The sequence below is a fragment of the Alligator mississippiensis genome, chromosome 3 (assembly GCF_030867095.1).
Source record: "Alligator mississippiensis isolate rAllMis1 chromosome 3, rAllMis1, whole genome shotgun sequence".
Classification (NCBI taxonomy): domain Eukaryota; kingdom Metazoa; phylum Chordata; order Crocodylia; family Alligatoridae; genus Alligator; species Alligator mississippiensis.
This window is the reverse complement of record NC_081826.1, coordinates 38,430,816-38,453,009: the sequence shown is the minus strand read 5'-3', so window position 1 is coordinate 38,453,009 and position 22,194 is coordinate 38,430,816. Positions and strand designations below refer to the sequence as shown.

Genomic DNA, 22,194 nt, shown 5'->3' with positions numbered 1-22,194 from the left:
CCTTAATTTTGTTTGCTGTTTTTTGTAGCAACTCAAGTTTCTGCATCTGTTCATCTGTGGGTTTAACCCAGTTCCTCTCAATTTCCTGTACTGCCTTAAATGAAGTTCAGAAAATTAGTAAACTTTAGCAAGTTTCTCCTTTTTGTCCCATTAGTAGAATAAAAATCCCAGAATCTTTTAAAACAGTCTTATATTTCCAGACTTCTTGTTATCTCTGGCAGATATCCTAGAGTTGTTCTCAGCTTGCTTATGCAAAGCTTTGATTTAAGGCATTTAGAGTATTACAACATAGTATCATAGAAAATTAGGGCTGGAAAGGATAAGTCAGTAAGTCACTAGTCCAATCCCCCTGCTCAAGGAAAGATTTATCTCTGCCTAGCCATCCTAGACAATTCTTTGTCTAAACTGTTCTTAGAAACTTTGGGAACAAAGCCTCACATAACTACCAAGCATTATGACCAAAACTTCAAGAACACCCTTTAGTTTGTCTACAAAGTCTGCTAGTCTAGAAATTGCATGGGGCTGCTCCCATACTAAATCTGAAGCTATTTACTATCTCTCTATTGAAAATTCCAAGTTGCTATAGGAGATTTTCCTCCATCTTCTGAGAGCTAAAAGGAAATCTTACAGATTTTTATTCGATCATCCAGAAAAATTAATCTCTGGAAAAAGACCAACACAAGGAGATATTTTAATCCTTAAAAAGACAGAGGATTTTGTTTTTAAATTATGGAAGTAGTTTAGAACAAAACTGCAGTCTCAACCTTAACACCACCATCATAGCACCATCTACAGATTGTCATTAGGAGAATGTGGAAGGGTACTCAAGTCACCACCTTCATGTAAAGAATTATTATACTAAGAAGAAACAGGTAGATTACGCAGCAGGTTTACTGTGCAATACAGAGAACATGCTCCTCAACAGTGCTCTCTTTTTATTATTTTTAGAGAGAAAAAAGTGTGGCAAGATTAAATAGAAAGAAACTGTACTTTTTCCTGCTTAGGATCATTTAAGCAAAAGTCATTTAAAACACATTTCTTATATTAAGATGGGGAAATAGGTTTTAGAAATACCAGGGATTTCATTTTTTACCTGCATATAGAGTAAGTTCACCGAGGCTCTACAGTCCAGCAGCATTTTATCAAGGGATGGATCCATATACCTGCAAAAATGCAAATAAGTTACACAACTAAACACTGCTCTCAGAATTCAGGATTTTTATTCTGCTTAAATATTCAGTTGAATGCACAGCACAAAAAACACTAGGTTATAAAACAGAGGTTGGCAACATTTTTGGCTAGAGTGCCAAAAACACCCCAACCCTGACCCATGGCTCGACTTGGCATGCCAGAGGCAGGCGGTGGGAGAGTTGCAAGGGGCCCAATCCTTGGTGCTGGTGGTGGCTGCAAGTCGCCTCCAAATGGATGGCAGGGAAGGGGCCGAGGCTGCGCTGCCCTGGCCCCTTTCCCACCCTGAGGTGTACTTGTAGTTGCTGCCAGCATGGAGCCAGTGCCAGGGCTCTGGAGCCCAGTTCAGCTGTTTGCAGCCTGTCTGCTACAGCTGCCCGGAGCCTGGGCTTGCAGACAGGAGCCTGTAAACAGTTGTACTGGCTCCAGAGCCCTAGCTGGGCTCCGTGGCGGTGGCAAGTGCACATGTGCCTCCAGGTGGATGGTGGGAGAGGGGACTGGGGTAGTGCAACCCTGGCCCCTCCCCTGCCATTTGCCTGGAGGCATGTATGCAGCTGTTGCCACCATGTAACCTGGCCAAGGGCTCTGGAGACTGATGCAGCTGTTTGCAGCCTTCTGGCTGTAGCTAGCCCAGGCCAGCTGTAGCATGCCAAGCAAAATGGTCTTGTGTGCCATGCTCTGATACATGTGCCATGGGTTGCTGACCCTTGTTATAGAATGTCCCACCACATTAGCAAAAGAAAAAAGTGTCACATTCAAGGGTGTATGGAAAAATTGCAGCCAATAAAGTCAACTATTCTAATTGGCTTATCTGCTTTTATTACAGTAGCACTGAAAACTATGATTAATTTAGAACTGAAGCATTAAAAATATGAATAAAAAACACAAGGGTTTCTCCTGGCTTTCCCTCATTCATCCAAAACAAACTCCACACTTGTCTGCACAAAGAAATTTGCCGGTAGAACTGTAGCCTACCTACTTCTAAGTCACTGCTGCAACTGCAGTATAGTATAGGTATACCTGAGCCAGCTTTAAACTGGCTAGGTTGCTACCAGTAGCAATCTAGCCACAGCAGCATGGAGAACAGCTCAACTGCAAAACTCACTGAGCTACCTGATGTCATGCCTGAGCTAAATCATTTAAAAGCTTATAGCTACAATATAAGGCACATCTACTTTGCAATATATCTGTCTATTTGGACACAGCACTGCATGTTTTTCCATTTAGCCTGCGTCTTTTCTTAAGTGGTATGAACTTATTTGGAATAAAGGTCTTGTGGTACTAGAACAGGTGTGATCACACAAAGTTATATTGGCATAAGCATAGCAGTACAACCATGCTGATAGAACTAGGCCACTACTTTCCCCCATGCAGAATACTTTTATGAACTAGACAACAGAGAATGGCCTGTATTTGCCAAGCTTTAGCCCAATGACTTTTTAGTTACCAATTGTGAAATGCACCTGAACACAGGTTTTTAATGCAACTGAGTGACAGATACTTTAAGCATAGCAGCAGTGTTAGAATTCTGGTATTTTGTGCAGTAACATGCAGCAATACAATCTTTGGAAAAATACACCCTAAAGGCTAGGTACAGACATTTAAAAAGCCTGAAGCGGAATCAATCTAAGTTACACAGTTTTCTATAAGGGGCATAAGTTTAGATTGGTAGTGAACAAAACACACATTCGCCCTTTGGTGTGGGGACAAATCTTAGACCAGATTCCACCATTTTTAAACCAATCTGTGTGCACCAAATTTCTGTTCTGTTATGGGTACAGACTGGTTTCCAATCACTTTTACTGGTAAAAGTGTAATGTCTGTACCTAAGTGATTTTTTCATACACAAACTGCAACTTTCAACTTAGAATCCCACATCCCGCTTGTTCTCTCATCTCAGAAGACAGCCATTTAAGTATTTTAAACTATAGTTTTATTTTCCCACTACATTTGGCAGCATTTGTAAACTAGAGCAAGATTACCCAAAAGAAAAAAAAAAAAATAGGCCTCCTTTACTAGAAGCTTTGGCCAAAGATATTAAAATACAGACCACCCCAATCTTGAACTTTACATAGATTAGTGAATAATTGGCTCATTGCAGCAAGGGACATTCCATGATTACCACAATGAGTGGACTTAAAAGTATGCAGGGCCAGTGAAGCTGGTCAGTTCCCATATTATACCAAGGAACTCAAAGACAAATCAGGACAGTCAGGCTGAATACACAGAATCTAAGTTGCTGTGAGGATTTACTTCTCTAGTACATTTATATTTGGTGGTATAAGAGTGATGCTGTAGCCATGTTGGTCCGTAAATTATGCGAGACAAGGATTTCTTAGGGTGATATTTTCTATTGGATCAACTGTAGTTGGGATAATGTTAGACGAGTGTTTGAATACAAGACATTTCAAATCCTGCAACATGAGGAAGAATGTTATTGCGTTCAAACGCTTGTCTAACTTTATCCCAAATACACAGTTGGCCCAATACAAGATATCACCCTAAGAAATCCTTGTCTCTCACAATTATATTTGTAATACATGTTGCTAATCTATCTTCAGCTTCCTACTCACCACTTCCTGATCCCAAGCTTACAGTGCGACTGTTTCATGCTCTGAAGACTCACATAGGGAAGTTCAAATTCTGCCACTTTTTTCACAACTGAAGGGGGAGTGGGGCAGGAGGGAAGAAAAGAAATATTACTGAATCCTCCCTTGAAAAGAAAACAGATATTCTAGTATTTCATTAACACTCAATCATGGTCATGAATAATAGCATTCATTGTGTAGATGGAAAAGGACTTCACAAAAATAAGGTATGAGAAAGATAAAGCAACAACTATGTTGTTTAGATTTCCCCATTAATCTAATCTTAAGGAGCTTCAAATTACAGTGCTCCTCATTTTGCTTTATGCATCTCTGAATTAGTTAATCTTAATCTGCCCTGCCTTCTGCCTGACTTCAGACTAACATAGCTAACCACTTCTTTCTGTCAAATCCCATGAAAGAAAGGAAGAGGAGGTTAATTATTATAGATTTCAAACAAGTTTGAGCAAACAGGACATCTGCAGATACAGCTCCAATGCAGATCTTTGTGATTTTGTTACATGAGCAAGGTTGGCACAAAATGATTCATTGCTTGAAAAAAAACCCCAACAAAACAAAACAGAATGCTCTCAGGAAGGTGCAAGTACAAGTCTCATATTCAATGGGGATTAATTTAATAAGGAAGTCTTCCATAAAATGGAGGGTCTCACCCTGCATCTCTTCAGTTAAGACCCCAGTTCAGCAAGGCACTTAAACACCTGCCTAACTTTAAGCAGGCAAATGCTCAGATTCCTAGCTCTGGGTTTGTGTTGACTTAGCATGTATGGCCTTACAAACAGTTCTGTATGTGCACCCAGAGAATGCAGTGCTCATTTATAAAGGTAAATAAATGAAATATGCAGAAAAAACACTCCCATATGCCACTTATTTTTATGCTGTAGCACAATGAATATGTAATATCATACATGGCTATAGTAAAGCGCTATGTAAGTTTATATAAGAGGTGCTAGAGCAAGAGATGCTTATTGCATAGGAGAACCCAGGGACCTCACATGCTCAGCATCACATTCTTCTTCTCTCATCCCTGAAAGCATGAACTATTTCAGACATTAAGTGATAAAAAAATAGGCACATATAGCGAGGCTTGGCAGCATTACCTGCCACACTGAGGAAGTCACCTACACACTACATCAAGCACAGCCCTTGTGCCCAGTAATTTGGCACCATTTGCAATATGCATTTTTTTTTGCTAGAAACCTATACACCACTTTTTCAATGATGAGCCTTAAAGCACTTCCAGAAGTGCAGGAACTGGGGAGGAGAGGGGTTAAATGATTTGGCAAAGATCAAATACAGGATCAGTAACAGAGCCAGGAGTCTAGTCTTGGTACGAAATCCTGGTTCCACTGATCTCTGTGAAGAAGCTACTGTTGATTTAATGGAAGTCAGGATTTTACCCTCATTCTCCTATATCCTGACCCTGGCTTACGTCCACTAAATTACCACTGGCCAACTGAGGAAAGGATATATGCATGAGAAGCATAAAAGACTAAAAAAGCAAGATACAACTTTGCAGATAATCATATTCTAGATTTAGGGCACATTCAGGTTAATCACTGTCAGGAACTCTGTAAATTTCATCAGCTAAGAAATGGAAACTTAAGGTATAAACTAGAACCAGTTAAAGTTTTGCCTTTGTATGTAAAAGCTTTGAGTTTGATAAACAGCTTTTATTTCAGAGTATAGTAATTGGTAGAGAAACCTAAAATGAAAACATCTAGCTAAGTGCTCAACAAAAACAACACAAGTCACCAAGTTGCTACATGCCTTGTAACTTAAAAGGAATAAAAACATCCTTAAATGAAAAGTTCACTATGCTTAGAGCAAACCTCACCCACCTATTACCATGCTTTGTTTGCTTCCCTCTCTCCCTCCCTTGGTGACTGGGTCATGCATAAAAATTGCTAAAAATCACCTGTTCCAACCTTGAGTTAACAAAGCAGATGTGTCTGTTAGGTCAAGCAGCAGAACTTCATGCTTTTCAATCCAAAGGTCCCAGCTTCAATTCCCTCTGCAATGACACACCTGCAGGTGCACTGCATTGTACCTTGAGCATAGCTTACCAGAGAGAGTTCCACTGTTGTGATCTTCAATAAAAAATAAACTAAAATATCCTATCAGTTCTCTTGACAGTCCCATCTTGTATGAGGCAACCTTTAAAAACAAACAAACAAACAAACAAACCAGTACCTATCCATCAGAACATGAATGGAGTAAAACCATTCTGCAACTTACTTTTTATTTTACACTGCTCTCCTTTCTTGAATAATAAGAATTTGAAAAAAAATGAATGCTCCAACATGGAAGTGGTTAAAATTTATCATGGTATTTGCAGTATTATTAGGATTGTCAATTCATGTCCCAGTGAGAACTACAAGGCATACATACACAGTTGGGTATTTCACTTGTTTGCATGGCTGCTTACTGTACAGACTAAACGCTGGGGGAAAACCAAAACACAAACACACACATCTGCCCTTGTTGAGCTGATACAGTCCCACCACATCATATCTACAAAGTCTGCAGCTAGTTGGTAATTTTGGTCTAGATATCAAGGACCTAACCTTCAGACACCTGTTTCAATGCATTTAGCCTAGCCTTCAGAGCAGTATTTAGCTGCTATGAGGCACAAAACCAAACTAGTAATTGTTTATTATTTGTACTGCAACAGCAGCTATACGTGCTAGCACCATGGTATTAGGTACTGTGAAAACAGCCTATGAAAAGCTTATGATCTGACTCTAGACACCAGGTGGTCAAACACAAGCCAGACAGAGGGAGCAGAGAGGACTGGTGAGAAGTGGTCAGCATGATAAGCTGTAGTCACAGTGCAGCAGTTGTCTTGAACTATGTCTAAACTAAGGCTAGAGCATCTTTGCCCATGCAGGTGGGCACCAGGAAGTTTAAATAGATTTGGCCTATCATAACCATATCAAAACAAAGTTAAATCTATTTACCCAAGACAGTAGGACAGACTGGGCCAAAATGGCCAAACAGTTGCAGGGATATTGAGTGGCTGAAGTTTTTTGGGGGTGGAGGATGTGGCAGGGAGGAGTGCTGATGAATATAAACACTAGGGAAGACTTATATAAAAAGGTTAGATACGTAAATTAGATAGTAGTCAGCTCATGGGTAAATCCTAACTGCAAAATTAGCAAGTTCTAAATTCTGTTCTTTGCAGGTATTCCCTCAGATTTTTTTTTTTGGCTTATTTTCTACTAATATGCAAAGGAGATCATTCTTTTCTCTTCACAGCTCTTGCAGTTAGGAATGTGAGTAGGACCCCACATAGAAATACCTCTAGTATTCTTTCAGCCGTGTCCGATGTCTTGATATCCAGCCTAATATTCCTTCCATCAGCCAGGTAAACATCTAGACAAGCTTTCTGTGGCTGGATCTTAAATGTATCCTGTTGAAGTGAAATATAAACAGGTTTACTGCTGCCCTGATATAGATACTGATGCTCTGCTTCCAAAGTAACTCCAGAGACACCAACTGGATCGTGGGAAGGAAACTGAAGCTGGGATGGGGAAGTACCACACTGACTCTATTCCTACCTTGAGTCTCAGAAGAGAGGCCCTATATACAAGAAGCAGAATTACCAGATCAATTATCCTTCCCCTGGGAAATTTCAGAGATGTAGTTTTACCACAGGTTCTCATGTATTTGCTATATATCTTATTACCAGGATGCTGTACCAGAACCAGAAAGGCTCTTTAAGCTTCTCCTGAGCTTACAGCACCTTTCTGCAGTTTGATGCTGACATTGATGAAGAAATCCAACATTGCCTCAGATGTGCAAGTGCAGCCTTTGGACTCCTGAAGAAGCAGGTGTTCAAAGATCGTGACCTCAGATCCAAAACCAAGCTCATGGTTCTTATCAAGCAGCTGTGATCCTCACCTTGCTGTACAGAGCTGAGCCATGGGCAACATACAGGAGACATTTAAAGTTGTTGGAGAAGTACCATCAAGGCTGCTTGCAGAAGATGCTTCGAATCCAGTGGGAAGACAGACAGACACACCAACACTAGTGTCCTCCTGCAAGCAAACACTAGGAGTACTGAGGCAATGATCATTTGACATCAACTTCATTGGACCGACCATGTCATCCGGATGCCTCACTCCAGACTCCCAAAGCAAGTTTTATTTTCTCAACTCAGTCAAGGCATATGCTCAAGAAGAGGGCAAAGAAAGTGTGTCAGGAACAACTTCAAGGCCAACTTAAAAAAATGCAACATCGATGTTAAGTCATGGGAGACTATTGCCCAGGACTGCCCCAAATGGAGGAAGAGTGCCTCAGGGATCTCAGTACTTTATAACCTCACAACATTAGGAGATGGAAAAGTGGGAGTGGCAGAAACAGTGTGTTGAGGCCCAAATCAAGAATCCGGCATCACCCACCCCACAAGGAAACATATGTCCGAGCTGCAGTAGAGTCTGTTGATCCTGGATAGGCTTCATCAGCCATCTTTGGATGCACAGATAAGACCATCATGAAAGACAATCATCCTCGACTGCAAGGGATAGCTGAAGAGAGAATGTAGGGTTCGAGTGTCCTGGAGAAGAGCAGACAGAAGGTTTTGCACCACAGATGTTTCAGCCTTGAATCTGCCTGCTTTGTTTGAACTACTTTGCCACTGTGAATCCTTGGGGAAGAGGTTGACAAACTTGCACTTTGTATGCTTGTAATCGGATTTTTGTTGTTGTTGAAGATCATGGATTTAAATTATTCTGGTGAAGATGAGTTCAGCCCAAAAGAAACAAAACAGTACTAATGTTGCTCACACTTATTCAAGAGTAAAGCTTTATACCATCATAGAAATATAGCCCAGGTTTTTCTGTAAAAGGAACAAACACCAGTGATGACCCCTGTGCCTATACCAGAGAGGTGGTTGATATAAAGGAGGACTCATTAAACAAGGATGCAACTTGAAACTGGCTTGCACCATTTAATATTTATTTTACAGACAGGAGCTGTTTAAGATGTTATTCATATTGAGCACAGCAACCACATCATGGGACTTTGTTACAAAACAGCTATGCCTAACTTTTCCCAGAGTGAATCAGTGCAAGAGCGAGTAAAGTCCCAAATGGGATCATGCAGAGCTGTCCAGTGCTACTGACACCCCTAGACTAAACTGTATTTTAATTGCACTGAACTGGGTCCCAAGTAAAGGAGAGAGGTAAGTATATCTGTGAAAAATTGTATAATTTAATACCTCCACTACAGCAATTTAAATTTGGGAAAGTACATAAGCAGCCAGCACACTGAACTACAAAGAAGGGAAACATTTTTCTGGGTTTCATTCCTTCATTGAACCTGTTTAAAACCTGAGACCTGAGCTAGCCAAGAATAAGGTAAAATTCATGCTTTTGAAAGTTACCAGATTTTGAAGGGTAACATATTAAATAAATTCAGTGCCTTTATCATTTCTCTTCTCTGAAGCTCATTTTTCATCTTGAAGTAATCCCAGCTCTTTGTGATAAAAATAGAGACTAGGAAAAGCTGGAATGGAACATGTCAAAAGAAGATAAAACAGAGAAATACAACTTCCTGAGGCTGCCTTGGCATTGGGATGAATCTAGCAAGCAAGGCTGTCTTTGGCACTGAGTGAGACTACCCTGAGGGTTTGCAGGGAGAGCTGGAGAAGGTTTTGGTCCATAAGAGGCACAGAAAGTCATGCAAAAGCAAAACGAGAAGCTCCTTCAGACAGCCCAGGACAGAGATGAACTGCTAAAGTAACAAAAAGGAATGACCACTCACATCAGGGTTCCCTGCATAGAGTTACCATATTTGCAGTTCCAAAAAAGATGACACCTGTCACGCCGGGGGGGCAGGGGGCAGCTGGTATGACTGTAGGGGGCAGCGATAAGCCGGTGCCCTGGCTCTGCTCATTCCATTGCCCCTCACTCCTAAGCTACAGCCCTCCCCACCCCCAAGCCCTGCTGCTGCCCCTCACTCCTGACCTGCAGGCTACTGGCCCTGCCAGTGCCCTTCACTCCCAACCTGCAGTACCTTGCCCCTCTGGGCCATGCTGATGCCCCTCACTCCCAATCTACAGCCCACCCCATCCCTGCCAGTGCCCATCATTCCCAACCCACAGCCCCCTGCTCCCTCCAGCATCTCCCAGCTGCCCCACCCCTGTGAGCAAGGGCAGAGACCCCCGCCCTGTCAGATGGGCCACGCAGCTCCCTGCTGCCCCTGAAGGGCCCCCCAAGCCCCTTCCCCTGCTGGAGGGGTAGGCACAGTGCCTGGACAGCTTCCCCCAGTGCTGGCAGGCACTCACCCCCCTCACACACATCCCCTCCACACACGCCGCCCCCCCCCCCAAAAGTCCCCAAGCCCTGGCCCTCCAACCTCTGCCCCCCGCAACTTACCTGCATCCAGCTGTTGGGGCTACTCCCAATCACCCTGCCAGGCTGCATGCCTAGGGTTACCATACGTCCAGGTTTTCCCCAGTCACATCCTCTTTTTGGGTCCTCTCATCTCTGTCCAGGAGGTTTTTTAAAATACTCATCACATGTCCAGAATCTTGTTCTGCTCAGCACTGAAGTTTCCCCTGGAACTTTGTGGCTTGCCCTAACAAGATGCAGCTTGGGGTTGTGGGGAGCAGAGGGAGGGCAATTGGAGGCAGAGGCATCATGTGCATGTCTGGCATGCAGCCAAGATGTAGTCAAGCAGGGTGGTGGGAGCAGCCCCAGCAGCTACATGCGGGTAAGTCTATGGTAGATGGGGTGGGAGGGACAGGGCTTAGGGACTGTAGAGGGGAGTCTGTGTGTGTGTGGTAAGGGGCGTGTGGATGGGATGAATGTGTATGTGGCGGGGAGGCGCATCTGCCAGTGCTGGGTGCACAGGGGCAGGGGAAATGGGGGAAGGAGGTGGGGGCCCTTTGGGGGCAACACTGGGGCTGGTGCCTGTGCTCACAGGAGCAGGGCAGCAGGTCAGGAGTGAGGGGCATTGGCAGGGCTGGGGTCTATTGGTCTGGAGTGAGGGGCTCTGGCAGGGCTGGGGGGAATGTGGCTTGGGAGTGAGGGGCACCAGAGGGGGCTGGGGACTGTGGGCCAGAAGCATGGGGTACAGGCAGTGCCAGGGGGCTGAGAGTCAGGAGTGAGGGGTATCAGCGGGGATGAAGTGGGGGTGTGGGTTGGGAGTAAGAGGCACCACCATGGTTTGGGGAGCAGGATACTGTGGGTCAAGAGTGAAGGGCAGTAGCAGGGCTGAGGGGCTGTGGTTTAGGAGTGAGGCACAGGGGCAGAGGCATATCACTACCCCACCCACAATCATATTTCTCTCCCCCGGTGTCTTTTTTTTGGAAACTGGAAATATAATCCTATGCATGCTGGCCATGTACATGTGCACCCTGCCTGCAATAGTCTTCCTCCTGTTCCTCCCCGCAGCCCCAAGCAGCTCTTTGCTAGGGCAAGCCAGGAAAAACTTCAAAGCCGAGTTGACCAAAATCCCGGACATTTCATCCTATTTAAAAAAAAACAAAAAACCACCTGGACAGAGATCGGAGAATCTAAAAAGAGGACGTGTCCAGTAAAACCAGGACATATGGTAACCCTATCCCTGCACAGCTAGAATCTGGTAACATATGAATCTCCTATATTTCCGTGAGCAATCTCAGCCCTTATTATAACCAGAACTGTGCATCTGCTCAATTTCACATAACATCTGCAGGGTTGTACAGCAAAAAGAAAAAAGCGTTAATCTAAAAATATAATTTAAGTTTCTAGCTCTCTACTAGAGAAAAAAAACCCATCCAAAACATAGAAGGGAAGCTAACTCGGGCTGTGTTGTCTTGAAGTTTCTCTGTTAGCAGATTCTGAAACACCTGAAAGGCAAGATACCACCAGGGATGTTTAGCTGTCACCACTGGGGATCACAATTAACTGCTGCCATTATGAACCATTTCACTGTTGATTATGCAAGTGGAATCATTCAGTTAACATACACACCTGTTGATGGGTGCATTGGTAGATATTTTGGGTGCAACTAGTTGTTCTTGTAGGAAACTAAAAGCCTTATCTACATTAGAAAGCATATCAACTTGAACCAGCAGGGTCACAAATGTGCAAAGTACAGAGTAGAGCAATCATACTAGGCAACCCATCTTGGGCACGCACAGAGTAATGTCCAGTCACGTTTTACACTGCTCACAAATTACATAACTCTCAGGAAAAGGGCCTGTACATGCATGAGGCTGTTTCTGCCCATATGTTATTTTGGTCTGCTTATCACAGTTCAGGCACAGGGAGCAGCATGCACTGCTACTACCTCATGCTATTACTGCCAATGACTTCAGCCTCTCCTGTGGAAGCTGCAGAATCATTAGGTTGAGTCTCACCTCAGTGGGGCAGTGTTGCTTGAGAAGGTTTGTTGCTTCATGGGTTACTTAAGATTAAGGTTTCTATAAATCCTCCTTGGCAGTTTTTCTTCTTTTGCTTTGTAGCTGAATGCGTAATTTTTCCTTGCCATCACCTTCATTCTATGTTGAAGTTTATCTTTTTTTTTTTTTTATTGTAGATCATCTCTCCAATTTGAGATCATTTTGAATTTTAATTCCATCCTCCAAAGTATTTGCAACCTGTCTCCATGCCCTCTCCCCCATCTTGTCATCTGCAAATTCCATCATTTGAATAATTAATGAAAATATTGACTAGAGCTAGGCCTGGAACAGATCCCTGAAGATGACAGTGAGACATCAATAATGGCTCAGCGATTTTGCAGCCAGTTTTGCACCCAAGTAATACGGCAAGGGAGAGAGGGTATGAGAGAGAGAAAAAAACTGATGAAGAAAACAAACCCTACTAAAGTAATTACATTAAATGACACTGGCTGAATATGACTGACTTGGGTGGTTTCCTTTCTTGCTGCCTTCAGTCCACACCCAACTGTCCCTACTGAAAGACAGGTAAGTGCCCTATTTCTAAATGCTGTTGTAACAGTCACCTTTTTCTTTCCTTCAAGTTTGTTATAGCAACATTAACAATATTTACTACAACACAATGACTTTTTTCTCCTCCCTCTCTTCATATGCACTTTAAACTGTCAAGTGAAGAAAAGAGGATCACATCACACTGACTCAAAAAAAAAAAATCAAAAACAAGAACTCAATGCATTTAGTATCTTAAATCTGCTTGTTATATGCATCCTTAGCTTGGCATACTATGGATAAAACCCTTATGTGAAAGCAAAAAGCAGTAGCATTTTTCTCCAAGGCAGCAAGAGAAGGCACGCACAAGTTATCCTTTACCCTCTTCCCCCCCCAGTTACAGGTACTAAGCCAGGGATGGGGAAAATATGGCCCGTGGGCCACAACCGGCCCACCAGGCAATTCCATCTGTCCCATGGGGCCCCTCTGTTAGCTCTGGCCCTGAGCGGCCCCTCTGCAAGCCAGTGTGTCCCTGTAGGGGGAGCAGCTCTGGTTGCTAAGAAACCATTCCCCCCCAACCTGACCCGCCCCAGCCCTGAGCCAGGGGGTGCTACAGCCGAGAAACCACTGCCTGGCAGAGCTTGTGCCTGGCCACCCCAAGGCTGTTTCCAGCCTCCCTGCTTGTGAGATGGGGAATTCAGGTAAGGGCCCCACTGGGCCGGGCCAGGGTCTCCTGCTGGGGAAAGGGGGTGGGAGTGCGGGAAGGTGCACACTATGGGGCCCAGCTGGGCTAGCTCTGCATGCTGCAGGAGCTGTGCGCTATGGAGCCAGGTGGGGCCGGCCCCACACCCTGCCATCATGTGCAGCCGGAGACTGGGGTGGAAGCTGCACACTACGGGGATGGGTGGGGCTAGACCTGCTCACTACCACCATGTGCCCTTCAGGGATTCACACACTCCAGGGACTCTGAGGACGTCCCCGCCCCACACCCCCTCTACCATACCAGCGAACAACCACACCCTCTGACACCCCTCACCATGTCCCCAAACACACCCACACCCTCCCACAGTCCCACCCTAACCACATGCCCTGCACTCTTCCACACCCCACAATATCCAAGATTAAGACTGTATTTTGAGCTATGATGCAGTCACCTCTAGATACACTATGCAAACACGTGTAAATCAGGACAAAAATATTTTTTAAAATAAAATTAAAATAAGTTATAGTAAATGTTTGATTTTTTTTTAGCGTACAATATATTTTTTTCCTGGTTTCAAAATGGTAACCCCCTGCCCCCAAAGGAGTATTTCTGGGGCAAGGGGAGGGACTTCTGGTCCCAAGATGGCATTCAGGGGGTGGGGTACCTGTCAAGGGGCAGGCTGCCTTTGTGGCTTCTGACAGCTTGCCAAAACTCATTAAGCAGCCCTCCAGCCAAAATAATTGCTCACCCCTGTACTAAAGGAATCAGGATTAATTTGTTTCTGTTATATGGAAAAGAGTTTTTATTATGATTATAAACAGTGCATTTAGTGAGTGCTTATTACAATATATATGAATAAATAAGAAAATAAACATTGAGGATAAAGTGTAGCAAGGCTCTAGCAGTCATGCAGAATGATTCCAGTTCTTATCCTAAGCTGATGTTTTAATTTTAATTTCAGAAGGGGCAATGGCCTTGCTTCCTATTTACTCAAAGCTCAGACTACAGCTTCCATTATACAGGAATATTGTCCTTCAGCATTTATTCCTCAATTTCTCTCTCCATCTCCTAGGACTTGGGTCTTTTTGCCTCTGACATATGTTAATTTAATGGTGGAACGGGATCTGATCCTTGAGCTCAATAGTTGTAGCTCCTGCTACGCCACATGCATGGGAAGATGCACAATTTCTGGGATGAGGGATCAGATCCCATTCCACCATCACTTCGTGCTAGTCCAGAGAGAGTTCGGGATCATGATTCTTGGCTCCCCTTGCACCAGCAAATTGAAACAATGGTGTGAACTGGTGTGTGGTCCTGGGCCCCAATTGGCCCCATTCCCAGGACCACAGTAGGGCTGGATTGAGAGGCTGGTGCAGTCCCTGGGCTGAGGTGATCTGATTGTCAGTCCCAGACCCTGTGCACTGGAATGTTAGGAAACCTCACAGGCAGCCCAGCTGCACACATGGTTTTTTAAATTCTCATGGTGGGACCCCAGGATCGAGAAGACATTCTTCTATCCTGAGATCCCCATGTGCCAAAAATAGTGTGCCACACACTATAGTGTGCCAAAAATTTGGCATCCTGAGAACAGTGGAATGCATCCCCATGCAGGGCGGCACCACATGGCTGTCAGCCTGCTAACATGGGGGAGCTATCAACCATGCAATCAGCAGGCTACATGGTAGGGCTACTCTGCCACATGTTCAATTCAAAGCACAATGGAAACTAGCCACAAAAAAGTTACACCCGTTTTGGGGAATGTTTTTGTAAATAGCATGGCAAAAACCAGAGACCAGCAATTGACTGAACTTGTGGCAGGGTTACCATTAATGAAGTGATTAACAAGTCAGTCATGTCTTAATTGTAAGGTCTGCCAGGTGCCTGAAATCCAATTATGTACAGTTTTCTTCAGGGTCTCATTAAACAAGAGACACTATCCCACTTCCACCTGAATTCTTCTTCACAGGAGGTGTTGCTATCCCACCTAAAATCCTTTCCAAGTCAAGCAGAAACTGCTGCTTCCTCTCCATTCAGATTGTTTAATAGGCTGAAGCAGGGGTGCCTCCAGCACAGCTTATTAATATAAAAATGTACAACAGCATACATCTGGAAGGGGCTTCCAGGGTCATATAATCCAGTCCCCCAATAAGGAAGTTACTGAATGGAGTTGGCCAGAAATTTTCTACTGTACATCTCCCCTCCAGGAAAGGGGGATTTTTTATTAATTCAGAGAGTTTTCCTTGGAAATGGATTTTGATTCCCTGAATTTTGGGGGTTTTTTTTTTGCTTTGCTGCCTCACTGTAATTGCTGTTCAGCCAGGGAACTCTGTCCAAGGAAGAACAACAGTGAGGAATGACACAGTTGAATTAGAACTGGAAACACAGCATCAGCTCAGGAAGACAGAGAGAAATCAGTGTCAAACAGAACCAAAATAAAACAGTAACATCTCAGACCATGATTTGTCAGAAGGTACTGTTCCACTAAAGTACTGGTAGTGACCTTTTTGTCCTGACTTAGGATGAAAGCAAACCTCAAAATGGGAAATTTCTCACCAGCTGTGCTACTTGAAGTGGAGGGTCAGAAACATGGATCTTGCACTTTTAAAAAGGAGAGCGCCAAATCTGCAGAGAAGCCTCAGCCTGGCTTCTGATTTTATGCACGGTATATCCACACTCACAAGCTGTTGCTAATGTGCACAGGTGACTGATTTTGCATGCATCAGTGCCACTACCTGCACACATAAGCAATAAAAAGATAAGAGTAAGCATGCAGGTGCTTGTTCAAACCCAGAATTCACATGCTTAAAAAAGAAGCCCTATTTTGAGAGTGCACAGGCTAGACCCAGCCCCTGTCAGAATAGTTAAGATCTTTGATGATGTTTGCAGGCATCTCAGGTAGGCTGTGCCAAGGCCTTACCCCATCGTCTCAGCTGCAGTACTTATGACTTGCACCGCTTAGACTTGCATTTGCTCATAAAATGGAAGACAACCCTGCAGCAGAGTGTTTAGATGAAAACCATGGCAGGAATGCTACTTACAGGATTATCAGATGTCACTTTGGTCTAGTTGCTCCAAATATTCAAGGAACCTTTGGCCTCTTGAAGACACTATCATCCATTTACTTAGGTTAAAGAATGCTGTTTTGCTGGAACATCACACTGGAAAGAACCTTTTGGGTCAAGTCTAGCCTCTAGCTATTGCAGATAACCCAGAGCTGCCCTGCATAATCCTGATCATAAGTTTATCAGACTCTAAGAGAAGCCTGGAAGGGGCCTCTCAGACCACTGTGTCCAGTTCTATGCATTGGGAATATCCTAAGTCCTAAAAATCACCTGCTCCAAATCCTCTCAAATACCAAAGCCACAACATACATTATGAAAATAAAACCAAAACAGAACCTAAGATGTGCCAGGCTTTAAAAAAGGCAGGGGGAGATAAGATCACTGCCCACGTCCTGTTTCTGCAATGGCAGCAAAGTTACTAATGTATGCTCAGAGGATCCTGTACAGCAGTGGTGTCCAACCTTTTCACCCCATTGGCTGTATGGGTTGTGCAAGGGGCGGGCGGGGGGGAGAGGGCACAGCAGGACTGTTTCACTGATGATTGCTTCAACAGAAACATCCAGCTTTTGTGCTAATCCGTGTGCTAGTTATCCCTAGTTCTACATTGGCTAAAGGGCCTGGCCCTAAGGTACCCATGATTTAGATTAGGTCAAATGCTCTGCGACAGAAGATGGCAACAGGCCAAGGCATAGGACAGGAAAGCAGAGCTTCCCAATACTGGCCCATCTCTGCTAAAAAACCTTGCCATGTTGGCTCTGACTGTAAAAGGAATAGAGCAGGAGCTGACAATCTTTCAGCAACAGTGGATTGAACTAGTGTATCTCGGTTCCATGGCAGGCTACTGCTGCTGACTCAGCCACTGCCATCCCCTGCTGCTGCCACCGATTGCTGTCACTGTGCTGATGGTGAAGGATGTTTCACCATCAGCACAGACAAGGACAAGTCACGCTCAGCATCGTATCAGGGAATTGTGGACAAACCCCAGTCCCTGTGCGGCATTTGCACCATCCAGATCACTGGTGAGAAGGCTCCCTCCACATTTTTTGCCATTTCGCAACAGGATCCAGAGCAGTGATACAATGGAGGACTGACAGCTTCAAACTTGGTTCAGTTCTTTTAGTCACAGATCTATAGAAATTTCCATTCAGCCAAGGGTTGAAATGTTGGTATGCTTTCAATGAAAGAAGGGATGATCAGAGCCTGTACAGTTACATGGGAGGAAACTCCACTTCCTCTAGGAATTTAGGACATGAGAGGGAAGGAGGTGAATCAGGAGTGAATTTAGAAGGAAAGCAGTCTAATAGGCTGATTTGCTCCTGGGTTTCTTACCTGTCTATTTGCAAACCCCAGGAGTATCTTTCAAGAAAGTTGCACTGATTTAATGGAAGATGTTTTAAAACAGACCAAATTAACAGAGTAAGAGACTGGGACACTCTTAAATTTAAATGTAAGCCATTTTTATTTCTGTTTAGAGTACAGTAAATCTACTCAGAGGGCATGCCTTCACATAGAAGTTGCTCCTGTTTAAAGACAATTAAGATCAGTGTAAATGCTTCAGTGAACACTCCTAAAGCAATTCAGACTAAACAAATAAAAGTTGTCTTCACTGATAGGTTTCCTGGCACAAGGTAAACCAATATTAGCTTGATTTAAACAGAAATAAAAACAGCCCAGTCTCCTGCATGGATTTAAGCACCAAATCAAGCTTGACTGGTACAACCTGCGCAACTGCCTACATCCCGAGTTAAAGTTTTACAGAACAAGTTATTTTGAGAATTAATTTCTCAAACTGAAGCAACAGGCGTAGGCATGCTAATGTGCAAGTTTACAGCATGTCTGATATAGGGCAATAACTGCCAGCGTGCTTGCTAGTGACCTACCATAAGCAAGAGGTGGCTTGCCCCTCAGTGGTAGTGGGGTAAGCTACCTTGCATTTGCAGCAGGGTAAAAAACATGCACATAGGCAGCTACTGCAAAGCATCATGCTGCAGGTTTGCACCTGAGAAGATCACATTGTGCCTTATTGATGTGCCTATTCTCTCAGGTTGAGAAGCCAGTTACCAATTTTTGAGATCAGGTCCCACAGATAACACTGCTGCCTGCCAGGTTTATGCTTCTGCAGCCTGCCTCTTGCAGTTCTCAGCCAGGGAACTTCTGTCTGGTTCAGCTCCAAGCAACACAGAGTGAGTGGTAAGGAGTAAGTGTGTAACTCTAGCTGTGCTTACAAGCTCAAGTAGTGATAACACAGCAGAACGTATGTGGGAAGGAAACATCTTTAATCCCATACCTTCCTTCAAAAAACAATGTTTTCCTCCCTATAGCTGCAGTTTAAAGCAAGGCCCCACGTACTCCACAGCAAGCAAGCCCTACATTTTACAACTGGTTCCCTCAACAAAACAGTGCTTCAGTCAAACTTATGAAAAAGCTCTAGTTGTATTTATACATAAGGAGATAGAAGTTTCTAGGACAAGGTAATTTAAGGACTGTGTAATCGATCAGTGGCACCTTTCAGAAATGGAAGTGTGGCAATGGCATAAAGTTAGTATACCCCGAATATTAAAATTTACAAATGCAACATTTCAATGCCAGTTTATAAAAGCTGAGGGTGAGATGCACCAGCCTCCCCACAGACACATACACCATTGTCCAAGCACTGGATTTTACTAACTTCTCCTCAGTCTGGATGCTTGTGAGAAGGCTGCAGAATTTTAGTTTTCATTCCATTTTATTCCTGAATCATTGATTTCTCCCCTTACCCCATATGTTTTAACGTCATACATAAGTTTTAATAGCAATAAAGAATCATGAATCACATAAAACCAGAAATAATTTTAAATATAGTAGCAATATCAATGCCATATGTTACCACTTCTAAGCGTCATACAAAACACTATAAGCGATGCCTGGGAAGTCTTATTGATGTAGCAATGGAAAGTCAACGGCTCTACAGGGATATTTTAAAGATGAAGGTCATTCGTCTCTTAAAACAGGATATTTTTACTAAGATATGATTGTACTACTAGAATATTTTCTGTAGCTCTCTCCACTCAGCTTAAACAAGATTTTGTAATATCTAAACAAGCTTTCATTCAGCTTTTAGCTACACCAAGTAAAGGAATTTGAGTACAGGCAATGACAGCATGGACTTCTGTCATTTAGGCTAGGGACAGAAGTTACACAAATTGGTATAAGTGATCTGAAACTGGTTCAAATTTGTAACACAACAGACATTCAGTGCACATAAACTGCTTTAAAAATGGCCGACACTGGTTTAAGATAAACCTGAATGGGTATAGTATCAGGCATTCTCTAGTGCCTCATGGCTTCTGGCCTGAGCCACTGTAGGCATGTGGCTGTATTTCCAGAATCAAAAGTGAATGTCTGTTTACTTATCAATTCAATCTATACAGCTTAAACTAAGCTGCAAAGACTGATTCGATTCAGCCTTGGGGTTGGGGTTTTTTTTTTGGGGGGGGGGGGGGGGGGAGGGAGGAGGGTTGTTTTTTTTGTTTTTTTTTTACTGTCTGTACTCAGCCTTACATAATTTTGTGATCCTCCCCAGAAGTCAGCTCTTCTCAAGAATGAAAGAACAGGTACAGCACTATTGCTACTTGTATTATGAAGAAATCACTTTATGTAAGTGTAACAATTATAAAATGAAACTGTAAACAAAAGAAGCTGTAGAACTACCATCTATGCCAAGCAGGAAGCTTAAATGTTGTATAGGAACATTCATCCCAAAACAAGAGTTAGTTTGTTTTTGTGTTAAGGGTGTGCAAACTTTGCATTAAGCTTTCAGGATTTATTTCAGAATCTACTGGGAAATCTAGAAAATTAGACTTCAGTCTGCACTCACTGCATACATTAGTAAGCATCCATGTCTGTAGTCCATGTCTGTGTGTAATTAGAATACTTCCCATATCAAATCTCCAAAAGCAAAAACAACAAAAAGCTGAAAATTTCAAACTTCAGTTTCAGAGTCATTTTAAATGTAAATCCATGCCCGCTGCACGCAGGGCCACTTTCAACACTGCAAACACATGCACAGGAATATAGTACCAGATCAAGTGTCCTACCTTACTTACAGTTTAGATACAGGTTTGTTTTCCCCACCAAAGCTCTGAAAGAAAGAGCTAACCATCATCAGAAGGTAACAGTTGAGTGAAGGATAAGATACAATTTCACCCATAAAAGATTTACATTCTCTCTAACAGAACTGTTGTATGGCTGATCCAGAGCCTATGGAAATTAACAGATGCCATTCCATTGATTTCAACAGGCTCTGAATCAGAGAGCAAGATGTTATGTTCTTCCATAAACAAACCTTTAATTCAGAATTGTCACTGACATAAGAACCTTTTCTAGAGATGGATCAGAAGTAGCAAATAAGCAATTTTTTTTTTTTTTAGAAGAAAAAGGTCTATGTTGCAATGAAATGTTTAGTATAAAGGTAGACAGCCTTCCTAAGCCAAATACACATTAACAAACAGGAAACCAAGAGTAACAAGTCACAAAAGAATTACATACAAATCATTTTAACAGTCTGTCCAATCTAACTTCCTGTTTCGAGTATTTCACATTACAACTCAGACTATGGTCACGCTCATTTTGCTGGGCGCTTTCCAGGAACTTAAATTTCATCCCTACTGAAAAAGCTATCTGCTGCAGTATCCAAGGGTCATAGTGAACAAAGCAAGTTACTCTGGAACTGTGACTTAATTTCCCAATTGCAGCAAATGAACAAAGGCATGGCTAAAGTTTCAGTTTAGAGGGGATGCTTGTGCTTATTAGTCTTAATATTTATATTGAACTCATTGGCGTAATTCATACTGACAATCTCCATATTCATTCTCTCATATGCATAGACATGTATGGAACAAGTAAACATGGATTTCAAAAGTAGCACAGGTTGCAGCACTTGAAACATGCCAATTCGGCCTGTCACCACAGTGACAAGATAAGAGAAGCTGACATGTTCACAACAGTCATCATCAGGACATTTATCACCCCAATTTACTGACACAAACAAAAAGCATTTATGCTTGCAAAACCTAAGAATGTGTGTAATCCTTTCATTGAACTTGCACAAAGACTTTCTGGTAGTTATTCAGGGCCAAAGATTCATCAGATATCGTAACAGGACAGAAAAACAAAACAAATGATTCTTTTCATGGCTAAGAACATTTGGCAAAGGACAAAAAAACAAACAAAAAAAAATAATACCTAGCTCTGACATAGGGCTTTGGATCACGAGACCTCAAAGTGCTTTACAAATGAAGTCAGTATTGTGGCAATATAAATAATGGAAGTCAGAAAAGGCAAATGAAGCCTTAGTTTAAGGAGGTGAACTATAAATTCAGTTGTTCCAAACACCTAATTAATGTTGTAGAAAGGTTCAAACTTACCTGCTGCAATTTTTGGAAAAAACTGATGAAGACATCACTGTTTATAATGTTTGGATCTATAGTAACTGGAAGAAGAAAAAAGAGAGAGGGAAAAAAACCCATCAAGGGCGTAAAGATCAAGGTTAGTTGAAGGGCTGGGGAGGAAGGTCTAGGACTGAAAACGAGGTATTTGCAATATCCCTATCCGCTTTCCCCAAGAGACACGTATGCATGGAAACTGTTGCTGGTAAAGCTGTCAACAGTCAATTAACCATCCTCTAGTTTATGCATGACTACCTTTATTGGAAGGTCCCCCAACTGTTTTCAGATCACACACATGGCCGTGTGCATCTTCCACTATCTTAAGACCAAATCG

The 22,194-nt window shown here is 42.9% G+C and overlaps 1 protein-coding gene and 1 long non-coding RNA gene across 6 annotated transcripts in view; one reads left to right on the top strand and one right to left on the bottom strand.

Annotated features, from left to right (window-relative positions):
• Positions 1 to 22,194, bottom strand: part of SNX31 (sorting nexin 31) — a 53,225-nt gene that overhangs the window by 14,712 nt on the left and 16,319 nt on the right. For 4 of the 5 annotated variants that reach the window (XM_059723840.1, XM_059723841.1, XM_006260915.4 and 1 more), the window contains exons 4-9: positions 21,840 to 21,904; positions 7,093 to 7,203; positions 5,858 to 5,948; positions 3,762 to 3,849; positions 1,094 to 1,163; positions 2 to 94 (exon numbers count right to left, since the gene is read on the bottom strand). In XM_059723840.1, the coding sequence (XP_059579823.1) occupies positions 2 to 94; positions 1,094 to 1,163; positions 3,762 to 3,849; positions 5,858 to 5,948; positions 7,093 to 7,203; positions 21,840 to 21,904 (518 nt within the window). The remainder of the gene's footprint in view (position 1; positions 95 to 1,093; positions 1,164 to 3,761; positions 3,850 to 5,857; positions 5,949 to 7,092; positions 7,204 to 21,839; positions 21,905 to 22,194) is intronic. The other variant, XM_059723842.1, reaches the window with a different exon arrangement.
• LOC109285214 (uncharacterized) overlaps positions 1 to 22,194 on the top strand; it is a 57,104-nt gene that overhangs the window by 18,947 nt on the left and 15,963 nt on the right. The window contains exon 2 of the long non-coding RNA XR_009460652.1: positions 12,321 to 12,708. This is a non-coding gene — a long non-coding RNA (uncharacterized LOC109285214). The remainder of the gene's footprint in view (positions 1 to 12,320; positions 12,709 to 22,194) is intronic.